Raw genomic sequence first — 20238 nt, forward strand, 5'->3', positions numbered from 1 at the left:
TAAATTTAAATAAATAAATACAAATTTTAAATAAATACATTTATTTAAATTTATTTATTTATCGCTGTTGTTATTTTATACACAATGATTTTTATTATTGTAGATAGATCGAGAGAGAGGTGGATAGAGTTCAGAAATCTGCTTCTGTTGAATGCCCACATTTGATTGAAAATACATATCTTGCTGTTTAAAAAAGAGGTCATGTGAACCTCTCCCTGAGGTACCAAATAACAAAGCATTAAACTTCAATTAAAATTTTAACAGAACATTACAGCACTTTTCAATTCAAACCCTCTAAAATGTACCATTGTGTCTTTTGTTGTAGTTAATGGATTAAGAAAATGCTGTCTCAGAGTAGAGGCCAGAAGCTGTCTGTACTATCAATCTGAAACATGCTGTCTGAGGCTCTTTTTTATTTATGGACACGTTTCATCATGTGGGCATGATCCACAATAGAGAACAGAGTGAGAAAAAGACAACAATATTTGTGATTAAATGTTCTTTAATGCATACACACAAAGCCCTTCATACATATGGCTGAATGTGAAAGAAGATAGATTGTGTAGAGGGAAAAACTTTAGATTTTCATGAAATCTGAAATGCAAACAAAACAAAAATATTTTATAACAAGCTAAGACCAAAGCCTCATATACACATTATTCCATTATAATGTATGTTAAAATAATGTATCCTAATGAAACATATCAAATGATCAGTAAAGAAAAGAAGACACATTTGTGTTTTATACAATATCGTAGCAGCACACAATTAACCTTGTGATTGTAATTCAGAGCAACATTCAGTATTATACATTTTGCATAGAAATCAGAAGTACATTTCATTTTGTTAAGCCACGTTTCAGGCGCTCTGTTCATACAGTAGTTAGTCATAAATATAGAGATGCAGTTCAGCTTAAGCTCATAATATTGTTTAACATGTTCAGCTCTTTGAAGACACTCCTGTTTCATGCACTTTTTAATCATCAGTTATTCCACTTATTGGTATTATACGTCTCCAAAATATCTTCTGGAGACTCAGAAGTTCAAGCTGCCCATAGCTAACCCCTTCACTTGTCCAGTGAGGAGAATCTTATGGTGACTTGGCATTTTAGTTTCAGTGATAAAGCCAAACAGTTTTCGGAGTTGCTGAGCATGAAGAAAACTTTCTCCCAAACGCATACAAAATTATTTTTTATTAGCCAAATCCATCAAATTCTGTAATTTAAAAAAAAAAATTGACAATAAGAAAAAACACATCCACATGTAGCCATGTGAGAGGAAATGAGAAAGTAAGGTTTGTACTGCATTTGCACACATCTATCACTTTTTGGTTATATGGCCGAGCGTAACACCATGAATACCTGCCAGGAGAGTCTGTCTGAAAACACCACCTTTAAGAAACAACAGAGCCACAAGAACGCCAGGCTTTCGCTGTAATGTTTATGCTTCAATGGTTTTTGTATCTTAACTCTGCTTTTATTGTCGCCTTTATAGTATATATATTTTTACCCCCAGACTTGGTCCCACAACACGGCATACACACCTGTCTGCTTTAGAACATTAGAATATAGATTATGCAGAAATCAATGTTAGGTCAGTTTTTGTGACGTATTTCAGGCTCTTACTTTTTCTTCCATTCCTTGAGGCAACTAAATAAGCACCACGTTTACAGGTCCACTATTAGATATATTATAAAATTGTATTGCAGTGTCATATTATACTCAACATATTGGTGTTTAATTCCTGTTTGGGGTTTCCAGTTTAAAGTGGCTTGTTGACATGGCCAGAAAGGACATCCATTGATTTGCCCATTGTTTGCTGGATAATTAATAATTAATTTCATCGATAGTATGCTACAAGTATATTTATTCTGGGTACATTTTAAAGTTGGCCATTATTTCCTAATTGTGTCAGCTTCAAGCTTTATTGCCTGCTCTTTTTTTGGTGGTCTGTCATCCAACAAAGGTTGCATGAAGAAGATCGGCTGCATTTATAATTCCTTTGTAGCAAACGCATTATTAAGCTATTTAGATGACTCATAGTTTGATCACTCATTATTTCACGAGGTATTATAAGCTCAAATCTACTATGACATGCTCAAAAACCATGGACTTGCCCTTGAAGCTTGAGGAGAAGATAAAATTCCTGCGGTCAGTGTTCACTGCAATGAACGACCGAGGCGACTGCACGTAAATGTCTTTGAATTTATGAAAGGTTTTGGTCTCCATGTCCCAGAGGTAGATCTGTGTGAAGGAATAATCACTGCCGAGAGCAAGGTAGTGCCTGTCTGTGAAGGTGAACGGCTGGAGGATCATAGCTCCTCGAGACGGCAGAGCCTGCACCTCGGTGAACTGCTTATTGGTCCATTTGAGGACTTTGGAGTCACCGATGTAGCAAGTCATGGCCAGAAACCAGTCGCCCTCCAACTTAAATGCTTTGACTGCCACTACGTCGTCAACATTTGGGATTTCACCGTGCTGGATGAATTTCAGGGTGCTCTTGTTCCACAGGTAGATGACGGGGGCCTGAGAACGACTGGCTAAGATGAGATAAGACTTCCCGTCTACCTCGACAAACTCGGCATCTGTGTCACGGAACCACTCGTGTAGGAACTGGTAGGAGTAAAATCCAGTTTCATTGCGGTCTGGTTGGTCAGTCCATTTGTAGAGAGTAGATAAACCTGCCTTTGAGCTGTCCACGATCACAAAGTACCAATCGCCGTCCATCTGGAAGACCTCGATGTCGTTCGGCTTCGAGATGTTGAAGACCTCGATAGTTTGAAACTTTGAGAACTTGTTCTGCTGATCGTCAAACTTGTAGATATGGGAGCCACCAAAGAGCTGAGTAACAATTATCAAGACGTGGTTGTCGATCAGAACCGACCTGCAGCCAACAACAGACTTCCCTGTGAAGATAAAGAGGATGTCAGTGGTAATAGAAGTCAGAAGATGTCATTAAAAGTCATCTTGAACATGCAAGACATCCAGTTTTCCTCTTAAAATGACTTTCAAAGATAAAGGTTCCATCACCAACAGGTCCTTCTCTAGATACCTCATGGTACTGGTTGTGGTTTACAATCCTATGCACACAGGTCCCCTTTGAAGATATATGTTCTACTTTCTTTAAAAAAAAAGACCCGGGGTCAGTTTCGTCAAACCTGTTATGTTGTCAAACTTCCTGAAATTCATTTCGACGTGATCCCACTCCATGACCACACAGCTGTTGGAGTTGGGATCAGCCATTGCCACATAGATGTCCTCTTTGAAGGAGAAGATGTCCGCTGACATGGACTGAATGGGAATCGACTGATGACGCACAAAGTCTGTGAAATGCAGACAAATACAGAAACTGTTAGGTCTGCTGACAACGTGAGAGGACCAAACAGCTTGAATTACATGAGCCAAGCTTCTCGTTGTCATGGCTGCTTTATTTGGGATTTACTTTTGTTTCATTTTTGAGTTCATTGACTTAACCTCCTGATATCAGTCTTGAAGTTTTATAGTACATTTGGTTATAGTAAGTCAGTTGTATGCAGTGATTTAACTTTGACTTCTCTGTTTTTTATGTCCATTGATACTCAACCTGTGAACACTTCCTAAACACAGAAATGAAATTGATGGCACAAACAATTGTGAAAATAACACAGTACAAACTGTCGCCGTAATGTCAAATACCTAATCAAATCTCCATCAGCCAAAGTTGTGCTTCTGGTTCACTATAAAGTAACAATTGTTTGCATGGTATGAAGGTAAATCGTGTACATGCTAAACATTAGAAAGCTAAGATTGATCTGGAATACAAATAGAACCATTTACTTTGACAACATTGAATTCCTGTTGAGATAAACACGGAATACTTACCTTTGTGTTGTGATACAGAAATAAGTCATGCAGTTCAAACAGCATGCCTCTACTTGTTATTCAATCTAGCTGGTTGTGTATGTTTCTGCATGAGTGTGTGTGTGTGTGTGTGTGTACATACACAATGTGATGTTTAATGCATGCTAGCAGGTTCAGAGTGAGCTTCATTGTTTTTAGTGCAGAATATTGCGTGGTAGAGTCCTGTTGAATAATTTAACACTTGTATTGATTTACTACTTGGTGTCTTCCTGGCTTTTCTGTCTTTCCCCTCTTTTTCAGAGTAGAGAGCTTTATCCACGACTGTCCATAATTCCCTTAGGCAGTGTGCTTTTCATGTTACCTGTGGAGATGCACTCGCCCGGTGGAATGGGGAGGTCGTTGAGCCGCTTGCCCTTCATGTCACTTGGCCCGGCACAGAAGACATCTGATACTGTGGCATTTGTGTTTTTCAGCCACATCATCAGCCATTTGTTGTCGCAGTTGCACTGGAACGAGTTTCCTCGCAGGTCACTAAAGAACGACAAAGGGAATCATCAGCGTCTGCCAAATTGGTTGAAAAGATTTACTCAGAAAGAAAAGTATGATTTTTGTAACTTGTCAAGAGAAAGAGATAAATAGTGTTGAAATTTGTAGTGGGTACGTCACTCCAGATGCTAAGAATAATTCAATCATTGTCTATACATTTCTTGATAATCATAATGATTAAGCTGCATGCTGTGAGATATAAAAAACCTTGCAGTTTACATGGGTGATACATGTTTATGTTTTAATTCAAAGTCCTATAAGATGTCTCCTGAGATTGCAACCAAACCATATATCGAAGACAATCACTTTTTTTTCATTTTTACAATAACATGTTGTTAAAAAATATACCTGAGAAGATAATAGTACAGTGTAGGCTAAAAAATAAACGTCATGATGAAACTGTGATGCAATACAAAAGAGGAGGGAGAAGCAAACTGAATATTGCTGCCCTCTTAATGCAGTAAAATATAAAACAGACTGAGTCAGCTTCACTTTGAAAGGCAGTAAAGAAAAGGAAGACACACACACACACTCACACACACGCACTCGCACTCACTCGCACACTGCTGACACAACTGCTTACTCACAGCTCCAGTAACGAATCCAAGTAAAAAAACAGATCTCTGGGCAGAAACCTCATCTTGTTATTGGCGAGTGAGCTAAGTTAGAGTCACAGGGAGGAATGTAGATTATAATCATCGTCATTTCTTAGTATTTGTTTCAACATGTTAAATCTGTCTGTCTTTGTTGTAGAGTTGTTTCATTGGTACAGATGCTGAGTGGATGGACAGAGGGAACGTCTGCAAACTTACAGGTGAGTCAAATCTCGCAGACCACGAAAGGCATTCTTGGTGATCGTTTCAATCTTGTTCCCTTCGATGAATCTGCTCCACAAGTGTAAAATAACAAAACCATTAGTTGATGAAACAGTGTGACACATTATATTCTATCTTTAACTTAATTTTATAGTTTGTTTTAGATAGATGGGGCAGGTTGCAGGATAATTTGAAGTTGAATTTAAATAAAATAACAGTATATAAAGATAGTTATTAATATGTAGTGTATTCCAGTTGTTAACGGTTATGTCTCATTTGAATATACTTTAAGAGAAAGGAAACATGATGTCATACTGTATATACACATAAGATTTATAAAGCTGTCAATTTGTAAAGTAGTAACAATATAAATAATACTCACAAATATTCCAGATGTGGAAGTCCAGAGAAAGCATCGTCTTTGATTGTGGTCATCGAGTTTGCATTGAGAAGTCTGTTAAAGTAAAGTTAACCCTTACATTAAAAAAAAAAAAAAAAAAAAAAAACAGAACACAAAAACCTCCCTTACTTTGCTTCCTTATACTTCGAATTAAAGAGGAGAGTGACAGAGGATGTTTGCATGAATAATAATCAATTTACTTTAAGGTGTGTTTGTGTTTACTGTCTGCACAACAAAGCCCTGCATGTCAATGACTGATCTTGCAGTTAAACAACAGTGCACTTACAGCAGCTGCAGAGAGGGCATTAGTGAAAACATTCCCTCTGTGACTTCAGAAATAGATCCATTCACCATGCTCCTGTTAGAGAAACACATTCAATCAAAGAGTCAGAGACAGACTGTGACATCTTTACACTCTGTGCCAGACACAACGAGAGCCAACTCTGCAGGGCAGGGAGCGCAGGACAGACACTGTCTCCTCAAACGCAACATGGACTGCTTTGTTTTTAAATTAAAAAAAACAACAACAGATCATTCACTTAGGTAGAAAAAGATAGGATTAGTTACTGACAGTGAGTTGATTTCGCTCGGTATAGTCTTCGGGATCTGTGAGGTTCCGACGCAGATGATCGTCTCCTTGGTGCACGAGCATCCTGAAGGACATTTGTAAATCTTTTTGCGTTCAGCTGCTCCGCAAATGAACAGAAACGCCAGAGCGGTCAGTAGAAACTGTTTAGAAGATGTCATGTTTCTTCTCGCACATTCAAAACAGGAGATGAGGCCGTGTACAGTGACGGCAGCAGCTTTTACCCGCCAGCCTGAGAGACATTAAAATGCAGCAGCAGCAGCAGCAGCAGCAGCACAGTGTGAAAGCCCTGACACAGGCTGATACGGCTGCAGCTGCGTCCCGGAAGACCGCTTCGGTTTCGGGCAGTGGAGGAGGAAAAAAAAAAGAAAAGAAACGACAACACGCCAGCGAGAAACAAATCATTAAGAAAAACAACTTTTAAATGTTGAACAGTTTTATTTATGTTTTTTATTTTTTATTTTAATTTGTATTCAAGAGATAACAAGAAGACCAAATCCAACCTAAATCAGATAAGTTGTTATTCAGCACCATGGACAGCTTTCATAGTTTTAAAAAGCACGTGCATACTTCGTCTCGTGACACAATACGCAGGGCACTTTGACATCATCAGCCCAGAAACTTTGAGAAGAAGGAAACTGTGTAGGCCTACAGCAAGAAACATTGTAAGCCGTCACTGTTGTGTAAAATGAATGTACCAGAAATATCCTTCTCAACAAATATTTTCCCACTTAGTTAAGCTGGTAAAATTATAAGTGATACATTTTTTTCCCCGGAAATAACACAGATGAACTGTGGACCATCTACAGCTCAGTACAGTATGCTTGCTGTAACATGAATGTACCACTAGAGGGCAGCTGCTGATAACCAACAAGTTGTAGTTCTGACTACAGAAGAGAAAAGTAATTTCACAAAGGCACATTTTCAAATCAAAACATTAAACATACATCGTGTTGGAGAACAAAACATTGAGAAATGAATCCTAAAAGTTGTTACTTTTGTCACTTTCCTGCAACATCTACTTATTTTCTCTCTCTCTGTTTTCTACAACTACATACATTAATGTACAAATAACATCTCTAAATGAACATAATGCAGCGTAAAATATATGCTCTGTCATATCACAAAGTCAGCATAATTGAAACCAGCTCTATATGTATGACTTCAAAAGTAAAAATAAACAAGTTATTTCCCACTGTTTTTTTTTTTAAGTATTTGCCAAATTGCTTTAAAAGCATGATTAACAGGGTCTAAGAACCAATCAGTAACATTCATAATGTAAGAAAAGTTCATTTGCAAAAAGAGTGCCCTGAGAGTTTAGATTAGCACTTTAAATAGAGCTGTTATGTGATCCCAAATCTGTTCTGGTGCAAAAAACACAATACAGTCTAAGGGGAACTTAGCCAATGCCACTTAACCTCAGTCTGAGTGATATTACCTGAAATAATCAATAAATAAATACAGTTTTTTGACATATTTTAAAACGGAGTTAAGAGCTTTTGCAAATGAGCTCTTCTAAATGTTTGTGTGTTAAGGGGGGGTAGACAGCAAACATTTTCACCTGTCTCTAAGTTTGACTTTTTCTAATCAAAGGTTGATATTGGACATTACTTTCATTTGGATACTTTGGTCAAAAGCACGTTATTTCCCCCAAATGCACAGAATCTATTTGGGTTTTAACAGCTGACCTAAAGTCGACAGTATTTCAATATGGATTATTTTCCATTTTTATTTAGTGAGTAATTAAATCTGTTATTATTTTTTTCATAGTGGACACTTTAATGTCAGGTTCACAATCTCTCCATTTTGAACTTTGATGCACTTGATTCTATGACTTTTTATTTAGTTAAATACCACATGTACCATTATTCATAGAAAGACGTTTTCTCTGAACAATAGGGTTGTTAGTTGTCGCAGCAGGTCCTAACAAGGTGCTGACCTTTGCTGGGGAACCAGAAGTTTATGAGCACGAGTGAAACCAAATACCCATTGCCAGAAGGGAGCAACCGTACATGACTGCCATTGCTGGCATAATTCAAGACAGCTCTGCATCTAGCATTGCTGTTTTTAGGCTAGAGTATCCCTGAAACACTCAGGACACATGCAAGCTGAAACCAGATGACGCCACGGCAAACATCTCTTTGCTATTTCTTTCTAGACAACCAAGGTGCGATTGAGGAACTGAGAACACACAAAAAATTCTCTGCAAAATACCATCGACTCAGGTCAGGCAGAGCTTGCTGTGTTTCTCAGACGTGAGCAATGTTTGTTTATTATTTTCACTGACACAGTGAGTGATATATTATTACATTATCCTCATGTTTTGTCGTCTGCTCCTAAGCGTTATGTACATAATAAAATGTACTTGTTGTCTTAAATTATGCACAAATCAAAAACAAAAGAGATGGGCTGGAAACTGAAGCTACAGCTACTTGTTTTGTTTGTGTTGTTATTCATTGTTAAGCATTTTCGAGTATTTAGAAAAGCGCTATAAAAGTCTAATTTATCATTATTATGATTACTCCAATAATGTACACATACAGCAGAAACACTGAAAACTGTCATGTAAGATGATACATCTTCACACACATGAAAGCACTTCATAATGTTTTTTTAATTTTTGGTAAATTCTCCAACTATCTATTAGTCGGTACTTGACAGCCACTAAAAAGTCAGGTCACACCTGCTTCAGACAAACCTGCATTTTTGTAAAAGCTGGAATAATTTATTTTTGATTTTATGGGGGTTGTATAATTAAAAGAACTTCACAGAACATGATGAAATGGCCTGTCTTACTGGCATAGCTATTTAGGTTACGGATGCCTTGCTTTCTAAAAAAGGTTATTTATAAATTGTCAAACCTGGTGAACCCTAAACCGAAATACACACTCTGGTCATTTTTTACTCCTTAAGTGAATTGTCATTATCCAGGGTTTAGCGTAACACTTTAATCCCTTACATCCACCAAACTAGCTCACTTCTGACACTTTCACATCCAAAGATGATCTTTGACCCTTTGAACCATGAAACTCTTGCATGTTGGGGGGGGGGGGTAACCTGGAGAAGTGCAGAGTGTGGCTGCTGGTGACTGCTTCACAGCAGGTGTTCCAGCTCTATAACTTCTCCTGTTCCCTCTCAGGAGCTGCAGATGACTCAGTGCTCGGTAGCAGACTCTCACAGGGGCTGCTGGACGGCACAATCTAGCAGGAAAGTCAAAAGATATTGAATCAGTATTATGCGTGCATTAACAAGTCTGTATCGTCTGTAATTCTGCAGTAAACTTTTTAAAAAATCCAAAACTTATTTCATGTTATCTCTGCAACAAATTACCCATTAGTTGTCGGCTATTAAGAACATTACAAAGATGAGGAATCTGTTTGAGTATTTTATTTGAACACAGAACGCGAGAAAAAAAAACAAAAAAAAAACCTTGAGTTATGGACAAGCAAAACATTTGAGGAAGTTACTTTGTGTTTCTAAAAAACTGATCAACATGTTGTGACATTTGTAAAGAACAAAGAGCAAATCGATGAATCTAGAAAAAACCCAACAATTAACAATGAAGACTCTTCATTTGTTGCAGCCCCAGAAAAGTATTAGTGATTAGTATTGGCAAAATAATGCAATTATATAAAGATAAGGTGCAATAATATCCAAAGGTCCTATAAGACTGGTTGCAATTATTAATATCATGGATGTACATAAGTGTGTGGAGGAATGCATGTGGGTATTTGGCAAATGTTGTTCTTTGTGTTAGATGCACAGCAATATTGTTGTGCATGTGCTGCAATGACAATAGGACATTCAATTCTTCTCTTAATTATGTAAACAACTCCCCAACACATTTGCAGGTCTACTTTCATGTTTTCCATGATCTCACTTTGATTTAACAATAGAGCCATGAGGACAGCTGTTAGTTTGCTGAAGCCAGAGCTCTTACCGCTGCTCTTAAGGTTGGACAAATTTAAAAATGTTTTTTAAATGTTTTTAAAATACTTGAAAATCTTCAGGCTCCCCCGTAAGTTCACACCCACTGGAGTATGCAAGGAGCTTTGAAGTCCCACATGTTAGCTCTGAGGAGATGAACAACTGTGTGACCACCACTTGTCAACTCGGAGAATCTGTCACGGTAAAATCAACACTTGTTAACACTAGAAGATTTGCTGTGTTACTGTTTAACTTGACCTTCACAGTCAAACTGTTATTTTTAGAGCAGGTACATTTTGTGTATATGAATTCTCAGCGGTGACTCAGCTCTGAATCAAAATCTGATGGGTGGGTGGGTGGGTGGGGGGGGGGGGTTGGGGTTCAGAGCCCGGGTTGAAAAGGTCCTCACGTGGACTGTTGGTGGCGTTGATTAATGGCGCTCATGATTTAACACCTGCTGTTTTAATGTAGCCACTGTAAGAAACTGATCTCAACTATGCTTGCGTGTGCGCTGTCCCCATTTTAAATAGCTGCCTAAATTTATCAGCTTTGTAGAGGTCAGTCCGACCTGCGTGTGTGTTCTTGTTTTGACAGGGAAAGAGAAAATCTAATGTTTTCAAGGAAGTAGAGATTACAAGCCAACATGTGTCCATATTAGGTTTGTTAGGAGTGTATATTTATCTTACTGAGGTAGAAAAGACAAGCTGTGCTGTTAAATCATTCATTTTGACATGTTTACAGTTCTTTTGATTTGTTTCATCACTTTTATAGTTCGATCATTTCATGTGCCAAGCTGCAAATTGAATACAACATTTCACAGTATAAAAAGCAATGATTAAATGTAGAATGAGTAGACGTGAAATCTAGGCTTGAGTCATGGCCTCAAGTAGTTCACTGTTTGTTCCTGCAAATCAGCGGATAAACTCACAAATGCAGAAAGTTCATACATCACAGCAGAAGAAATATTAAGATTCTGAATAGCAAAATGAACTAAGAGTGTCATAAACAAAAATCTTTCTGTGCAGATAAAAGGAACGCTGTAGAAGAAGAGTTTCATGTTATGATGGTGGTGCTGCTAATAATATTGCTAAGGAAGCGTGTGGACTTGGTTTCTGCATTGATTGGGGTCTCCTGGGGAACAGTGAAGGGCCTGCAGCAAGCGGTCTATAAAACGGTTTAAATATGGAAGAAGTGCTCATTTTTCGGTGGATGATACAAAAATAGCCTCAACATTCAAGCCGTTTTTTTGTAACAAACCGATTCACGTACCTGTCACACCGACATGGGACATGTAGAGCGAGCTATGAATACTTTACTCCAATGTCTGGCCAACAGGATCAGGACTTAAACCTAAACCCAAATTGTCTGTGCACAACTCTTTTTCTCTGATGATCATGAAGTACAGACGCTCCTCTGCATGTTTACTGTTAGAGATGATGTCACAATACTAATGTGGCACCAACTGCTTCGTCCCCCCCTGTCTATGGAGAGGACTCCTGTCTCCAGAGGAAACACAGAACAGGACTACATGTTAAAGCAGGCCAACAGGAACGAGTAGGGTACGAGTTAGTGTAGGGGGACTTTACTGCAAATGTATGGTGGAAAAAGAGAAATGGGCGTCTCAAGGTGCCCACCCATTTTGAGCTGAAACAGAAACCTTTGTTTTTTATTAAATAAACCATTATTCCTTTAAAGTTTACTGATAAGTACAATGTTTCCCTTTGGGTGTGTACTTGAAGTACACATAGAAACTAACAATAAGCCAACTTCCACCACTGATTGATATCCAGATTATTTATTATTCACATAAGCGCTAACACCACCTTACTGACACCGATTGTAAAAGTGGGAGTGGAGGGCGGCAGAGGCTTTATACCGGTGGCCTCTGTCCTTGATATTACTGACAGTGTGCCCTCAACATGAAGCAACTGTTGGCCCGACCCCTCCCTGCTACATACCACCAATCTGGGGCCCTGTCCAGAAACAACACTTGTGTCTTCAACACTTTGACAGAGGCCTTAATAACCAGATCATAACCACGCAACACAGCATTCTTCTCCATTGTTCCTAACACCGCTATCCAATCCTTCATTTCATTTGTCCAAACTCCCACGAGTCTCGCATGGCCCAACGGTTGAACTAGATAACACACGGCTGACACAAATCTCAGGCCAAAGCTACAGATGAACAGATGAATTTATAAATTCTCTAAAGTGACTGGCACCAGCTGGTGTTGAATATTTCACTCAGTCAAGGAAAGGCAGCTGTTTTAGAGAGAGGGTATCACCGATGGCAGGCTTGGCCTCACAAATACCATTAGTGCAATAATTGAGTAACTTACTGCTCGATTCATTCAATATGAAACACACTTGCATACTAGACTAGATTGTGTTGTTGTGTGTTGTCAGCCTACATGTTCATGGCACTATGTCAATGTGTGAAGGCTGCTTTGAACAGTCTAATTTGAAAACTAGGTTTATTTTGTTGACGCTCCAAGTTGCCATATGACACGAGCCACAATGCTATGAAATGCAACGTTTTACAATGTCATTGAGTTGGGATCTGAATGGAACATATGGCAGCCCAACATCTCAATCTGCTACACAAACTTTATTTAATAGATCATTGACTTCTTGATTGCTAAAGGTATGGCTTAGTGATTTATCTTCCTTTAACTTGGAATGTTTTTACTTTGATGTTTTACGTTGTTAACAACCTTACTATCCTTACCAACATTTTATAGTAACCATGTTTTTAAGTCTAAAGTCATTTTTTCCTTCAGTTGCAGTTCACAATACACTTTTTTTGTGTAACTGACTAACATAGAACTTACACGTGTAAAAAAAAAAAAAAAAAGCTCATAGTAAAGTGGATTCAACCGTTTACTTTCCAGGAGTGAATATAGAGTTAAGAGACAGATTAAGTGTTGTAGTAATCATAGAAAAAGAACAGTTCTCAGAAAATGTGAATATGTTTGGGGAGCTGTTCTCCTGAGAAAGGTGCTGAATCTTTGCGCATTTTGGAGGCAAGTTTGAGCAGGCCACATGCTTGTTGTTAAAAGTTTGATCGTTAAACTTAGTGAGACTCACACCAGAGAGAACCACCAGGGTTTCCTTGGGACTCCCCCAGTCTCTGTCTCTCTCTCTCCCCGTCTCTCTCCCCGTCTCTCTCTCTCTCTCTCTCTCCCTCCCTCACCCACCCCCTCCTCCTCGCTCTTAGCCCTCTCGTCCCTAAAGCTCGCAGAGTTTTCCGTCCTGTGTCGGGGATAACATCGTAAACGCGGACCACCTGACGATAAGACCGGACTAAATGGAAGCAGCGGAGGAAACTCTCACTTACCGAGATGACACCGGACTTTACAGGAAGCTGCTCCCAGAGGACAACGGGCACGAAACGACGGACAGCAAGAAAGGCCACCCCGCAGAGACAAACAGCGACGTGTCCAACTATGTGGATCTGGACATGAAACCGGACGGCGCAAAAACAGTGAAAGTGACTTTCACTGGCGAGGGAAACCAACTGTCTGTTGTGAAATGCGAAAAAGCAAAGAAAGGGGAGCATGACAAGGAGGTTAAAATCATTTCGGAGGACTTCTTTGAGTCAGAGGACAAGCGGGCCACCGATCCATGGCCTGTTTCGGGTGACCCTACTCTGGAAACTCTGACCAAACTTCCAGACACGGATCCGGACTTTGAGAATGAGAAGCAGTGCCGGACCGAGCCAGACCCGAGTGACTGCAGTGAAAGCGAGGAGCTCCAGTACACGGACATGTATCTGAACAGTAAGACCGAGTCTGATGACGGTGCCAGCGCGACCGCTGGCTCCGACCACTGCGACTCCGACACCGTGGAGGACGAGTCCCACTATATCACGACGCACGAGATCCAGCTTACCGAGCTCGACCACGATGTAGACTACGACCTGGGCCGAGGGACCTGCTGGGATTTCGAAGACAACAACCTGGTTTACTCTTTTGTGGATTACGCGTCTTTTGAGAGCGACGACACGCAGGAGGGGACTCTGATCCTGGAGGGCAGGAGCCAGCCGAATGTGCAGTCTAATCTCGGGGGAGCGGTTGTCAGCACGGAGCAGGACGAAAGTGATCTCTGTGACTCGGATAAAGGCGCCAGCTCAGATGAAAGCGTGAGTAAAAACCAAAGTGGAGACACTAATAAGGGGAAAATCCATTTATCGATTAAAACATCCTCGAGGGCGGTGAATGAGCCTGTGAACATCTTTGACAAGAGCACCTGTGGGTACACAAAACACTTTGGAGACAGGAGCCAATTCTCCTTCGTGAGCTCTGGCGCCAGTGCGGGGCCCCTGTGCGATAGGGCACAATATTTCATCCCTGCGCCGGGACGTCAGCACCTTGCAACCAAACTGAGACGGAAAGATATTAATGAGTATTCCAGCGGAGCGTCGAGCTCCATCAGTGAGTTGGATGACGCGGATAAAGAGGTGCGTAATCTAACCGCCAAGTCTTTCCGGAGCTTGGCATGCCCATACTTCGATGCCATTAATCTTAGCACCTCTAGTGAGTCTTCGATGTCGGAATATGGGCTAAATAAATGGTCAGCATATGTGGACTGGAACTATGGAAACATAACACGAGGAGGAGAGCGCGGCGTAATGGCGCACAAGTCTTCACGCGCGACATTGGAAATGAATAAGACTGTGGACAGTAAGAGGCAGGGTAAGTCTGCTGCCGGCATAAAAGCTCCAAAAAACAAAATGTGCACACTGAACAAGAGCACATCCCAGCAATCTTCCTCTTCCAGCAAAAACACTGAACTGACAGATCAGGCAAAGCAGCGTGGGGTCACGCTGAACTTCCGCTGCAATGTTGAAGCGCCTGAAGGTGCCAGACGTCCAAAATGCTCGAAGCATCCGCGACCCAATGAGATCACAGGGACTGTGTTGGCCGCATCAGGGTGCGAAATGCATTATCACCAGACAGATAATACAGGGGACCCTCACAAAAGGGCAGTTTTTGCTTCAAGCCTGCTAAAAAACGTGATTTCTAAAAAGATGCAGTTTGAGCAGGAGCGCAAAATGGAGAGGGGAGAAATCCGTGACACATACCCTGCACTCTCACCAAATTCTCAATTCAAAGATCAGAATGTGTTCAAAGACAGACAGCGAGGAAGACATGCTTCAGAGTCAGGCTCAGGATTTAACTCTGATGATCAGCGCCAGGAGGGCAGCAGACCTCCTTCCTGTGATCCAGCAGAGGAGCAGAGGAGCAACAAAGCACCAGATGAGTTAGAAAACACAGCTCCAAAATCCACCCTCAGCCAAAGTCAAACTAGTGCGTTTAATAAATTGAAAGAATGTGAGACAGAAGTTGCAAAATATTCTGAATCCACGCCTGATGACCCACAGACCCGAGCAAAAGAAACTTTAGACACCAACAGCATGTTGACAAAACTGCTTTTTGTTCCAAGCTACCAGCTCCACTCCAAAAAGAAAGATTCGACAGAGGACCTTCCAGGCGGTGCGTCTGTCACAGGTGCTCCTGCTGGCCAGAAATATGAACAAGGAGAAACTGAAAAGGGGGGGAAAAGCCCCGAGATAAAAATATGCCTGAGAAGTGTGAAAGAAAATAAAGGCTGCACACTAAATATCGCTAACCTTCTAACCCCAAAAATAACTTACAACGCTGTAAACACATTCAGGGCTGCAGGTGATGCCAAATGCCACATTTGGTCTGCTTCAGATAAAATTCCAAACTTCTCGGTGAGAGACATAAGAGACACAAAATGCAAGTTTCAAACACCGATCTATCAAGTCAGAGATGTGCGCAAACTGGTCAAAAGTTCATATCGCGTTGTTTCTTTGGATAACACTGAGAATAAAAGCTCAGCAGCAGCTGATAAAATCGAGGCCACAAAGGTGCCGGTTAAGCTTTCATTACCATCTCCCATTGTGATTAAATGTCACTCTGTTAAAACAAATGTTAAACAACAGGCAGCCGAGGTGTCACACAAACAGACAGAGGCAGGCGTCACATCGGAAACACCTCAAGTGGAAAACACACAAAGCAGGGTGCCACCTGTTGCAGCTAAGCAGCTACACCCTGACCAATCAGACGGCCAGATCAATACTGAAACCAAGTTGTCGAAGCAGAGGCAGGAAAAGTTTGCAGGTGAGTCTAAAATACCCAAACAGGCTGCTCTAGAGAAGCTCAAAGCTGCGGTCAAAACAATGGAGCAGCTTTATGTTTTTGATAGAAATGAATGGAAGCGCAAAAATCAGGCTCCGCCGCAAATCGCAGGCAGCCATGTGTTGTCACTTATTGCCAGAGAGGAGCATGGAGCAGAGGAGCTGGAAGCAACAAATCCGTCTCTGACGCATACCACAGACGCAGACAAATCCCAGAAGGATAAAGGAGCTCAGGATATCATACATGTTCCCTACAGTGATGAGGCGTTTAAAACACAATCACAGCATAGTCAGACATACAGTAATAAAAGTGTCCTTCATTTTGGCAACAAGGCACGCGTTTGCATCACTTCAGTTAATAACTCCGTTCCACAAAGTTCTGAGCTGCAGACTTGCTCCTCCATGAAAAGCTCGAAGACACCAGCGGCTCCGCTCTCAGTGAAAATAGAGCCGCCAAAACTCGGCCAGGTGGAAAAGGGAAAGGTCAGAATCATTCCCGCTAAGCCGGCTGTGACACAGGCCTGTGCCGACTCTGAAAACTATCTAACCATCCCGGGGCTCAGCTATACGAATGAACTCAAACTGCAGAATCCAGAGCCCGTTTCAAGAGGGGAGAGTTCAAATGTCAACCACGTCACCAGCAAAACACCTCCGATTATCATGGAGTACCCCGCTTCGAGTATCTACCATCATGGGAGGGCCCAAGCAGGGCCTCCAGCGGCACAGCAGGTGTTGTGTATCTCTCCCTCCATCCCCACTGTGTCACCTACACCTTCTGCCGGACAGACAGCCTCACAAACACAGCGCAAGATGCTTCTGGACCCCACCACAGGACATTATTACCTGGTGGACACCCCCATTCAGACCACCACCAAGAGGCTGTTCGATCCCGAGACAGGCCAGTATTTGGATGTACCCATGCCCCATTCTCCTGTGTCACCCATCACTCCTGTCACCCCTGTCACCCCCGTGCCCCTCTCTGTTTCCCCTCTTGCTCTGAGCCCAGGAGCATACGGCCCCACCTACATGATCTACCCCGGCTTCATCCCCTCGCCCACTCTTCCGGCCCAGGCCGTGTTGGCACAGTCCCCCTGTCTCTCTGAGGATGCAGCTCTAGAGAAGTTGAACAGCGCAAGAAGCCCCAGGCTGGAAGCTAATGCGCCAGGCCCAGAGAGCGCATATTACAGTGCAACAGGTGACGCTCCATTAACACTGCCTGTGAGCTTGGGACATGTGACCACCACTGGAAGTGCAGTAAGCTCTGACAGGAAACCAGTTATCAGCATCACCACGCAACAAGGTCCAAGAATCATCGCCCCACCCTCCTTTGATGGAACAACAATGAGCTTTGTAGTGGAGCATCGGTGACCAAGAAAAAAAAAATCTCTTCACACATGTAAGTGGGCTCTTATTTTACAACTTTTTCATCAGAGTGGCAGAGTTTGAACAGTGCCGCCCTTTACCACCCCATTAAACATTTGAATACATCATAATCAACTATTTAGAAACCTATTTTATTTTTATTTGTTGCACATCACAACATGACCAGCAGTTTTACAGTACATGAATTCCTCAATGTTGAATTGGTTATACAGAAAACTGTGGCTTATTTCAAATGAAATGCTTTTCACTTAATACTGATTTCAAATGGATACCAAGTGGTTGAAATAACCTCTAAAACTACTCATAGTCTAGAATGCCAATTTATTCAGAACTCCCTGACTTATTGGTTGCATTAACAATCCAAATGTCACTATGAATATGAACCGTTGTTCCCTGTATTTATTTTAGACACACATTCAAAGAAACAAATGAGTGTGTGAGCAAACTATGAAGTAACATCCTTCATTCCGTCAAGTTGAAACATGCAAGTAGGATTATCAGCGGGGACATTTTAGACCAGTGTTATATGAATGAAAATAATCTTCATTCAAGGATGAATAACTTTTTTATTTATCATCAGCAGACTGGGATGGTTAGTATGTTGTGGATTAGATTTAAAATGTTTTTGGAAAATATTTAAAAGTATTTTGAACTGAAACCTTTAAATGTTGAAAAATCTTTTTCTTTTTTGTTAAAACATTGATTTCAAGACTGCTTCTTATGATTTACAAAAACTTTGTATGTTCAATAAACACATGAAAATAATAACAACTTTATAAAATATATTTTAGAAGATACTGCTACTGATAAATGCAATTACCACACTTTTAAATAGCATAATTAGACTCTTAATAGTCGTTAATAAATTAAGCCAATGTCTCTTTTGAATCATGGTGACTCACTGCCAACAGTGAAACACTCAAACAATCATTGTAAACGTCCTGATGTATGTTAATGATGCTAAATCAGCAGTCCGGCTCGGCTGCTTCAGCAGTGGCATGTCAGTGTTAATAGACATGCACTAGCTTCATGACAGGTAACTTGACTCCTCTGAGCTGCAGCCGGGCATGCTGGGAGATTGGATTTTCAGCGGCGGCCTGCAAGCGAGTTCCCTTTTCTCTGCATTACACATCGTCGGGCTATTTTAATAGTGTGAGACGAGTTTGTTTACATGGTTTATTCTCAGGGTTAGGTGTCGCAGGAAACTATTCCAGCAAGTGACACCTTACATCAAGTTATTCTTATAAATGCTTTAATTACAAAGATAACATTACATTTCATTAATGGGTTTGATCTTTGTTCGTGACACTTCCTGAACATTTCCACCCGCCTTTCTTGTATTATTATGCTAACCTTTGCATATCTCACTGTCAGTCAGAGTACAGCAAGAATCAATTTAATCTCAGTTTTGATTTTTGGATTAATGCTCTCTCCTAAGCATATTGTTAGTGTGCTAACAAATGTGCATGTCAAATTTTGTTTTGAAAAAAGACAATTACAAAAGTGAGAAGTAAGAATCAATTTACTTAACTGCACACTCAAAAAAACACATAAAAAGCAAAAATAAATGTATCAGTTTCTCATACAATTGTATAAACATACTTATACACAATTACAACTAGTCACAATACATTCTCAGCTAATGTGTCAGAGCAGTAATACAACTGCATGAGCATGAGGGATACATGTCAGCCGGGTGCGTGGCAGGCAGGGGCCTAGCATGGGGTTGAGTAGTGGTTTGAAGAGGAACACAGAGTGTGTGTGTGGTGGGGGTGTGTGTGCTGTGCGGAGGAAGGGGGGGGGGGGCATGGCTGGGATAGTGATTCAGGAGGAAAAGGTCAGGCAATGTAAAGTATTTGTTGTGCTGATGCAGGGAGAGGACAGCTGCTCGGAGAGATCAGATGCTACTGCAGCTCCAGCTTGGAAGCGAGTCTGTGGGGCTGAGATGGGGTCAACTTTTTATAGCCCCCTCCCCCTCTGCTTTTTCCTTAATGGGGAGAAGGAGGTGGGGAGCACTGTCGTCCTCCAACACTTCTACGTAAACAAATCAAAAAGCATGCCTCTACCAAGGGTGTAGGCTGGCTGTCACTGATCCAGGAACTGGACCAGCTAATAATCTGCGATTAACCCAAAAATCAAATACTGTTTTCTACTCGAAACCCTCATCTTGTTTTATTTGTATCTGAGTTTAACACACAACTTATGTCTCCTCTATCATCCCTAGATATCCCTTCTGAAGAATCTGCCTACATTGAGCGACTGTGCTGGTTCCTTCCTCATCCCCCCACCCTACCAGGGATTTACCCCCCAGGACAGCTTCAACCAACAAATCTGTAACCCCACTTTTCCCTGTTACTTATCTCTTAAGCAGACCCTTCCATTATCTGTATGCATTGTAGCACTTTGCAGGATATAGGCATTGAGCCACATCCTCCGGCTATTGCTGTGCCATTGTTTTATGAATCTGCTTTGTATTACTTTCCATTTAGCTGCCGTCTATAACACTCTTGAAATGCTGTTTGAGCCCTGCAACATGACAATTTAAAAGGAAACAAGGCAGGTTTTCTATTACAGTTGT

At 41.0% G+C, this 20238-nt stretch overlaps 2 protein-coding genes across 2 annotated transcripts; one reads left to right on the forward strand and one right to left on the reverse strand.

Moving 5' to 3' along the window:
• Nucleotides 1–484: 484 nt before the first annotated feature.
• Nucleotides 485–6491, reverse strand: LOC109991525 (leucine-rich repeat LGI family member 2-like). The gene is made up of 8 exons (XM_065957865.1): nt 6171–6491; nt 5886–5957; nt 5582–5653; nt 5197–5268; nt 4972–5043; nt 4200–4369; nt 3157–3321; nt 485–2904 (listed from the first exon to the last, which is right to left on the reverse strand). Exons 1-8 carry the CDS (start codon nt 6344–6346, stop codon nt 2069–2071), a joined length of 1635 nt encoding a protein of 544 aa, XP_065813937.1. The 5' UTR covers nt 6347–6491; the 3' UTR covers nt 485–2068.
• A 6866-nt stretch (nt 6492–13357) lies between these two features.
• Nucleotides 13358–20022, forward strand: LOC114920844 (uncharacterized protein C4orf54-like). Its single transcript, XM_065957886.1, has 2 exons — nt 13358–17673; nt 19885–20022. Exon 1 carries the CDS (start codon nt 13422–13424, stop codon nt 17643–17645), a length of 4224 nt encoding a protein of 1407 aa, XP_065813958.1. The 5' UTR covers nt 13358–13421; the 3' UTR covers nt 17646–17673; nt 19885–20022.
• The last annotated feature ends 216 nt before the right edge of the window (nt 20023–20238 follow it).

Source organism: Labrus bergylta, chromosome 1 (assembly GCF_963930695.1).
Source record: "Labrus bergylta chromosome 1, fLabBer1.1, whole genome shotgun sequence".
Classification (NCBI taxonomy): Eukaryota; Metazoa; Chordata; class Actinopteri; order Labriformes; family Labridae; genus Labrus; species Labrus bergylta.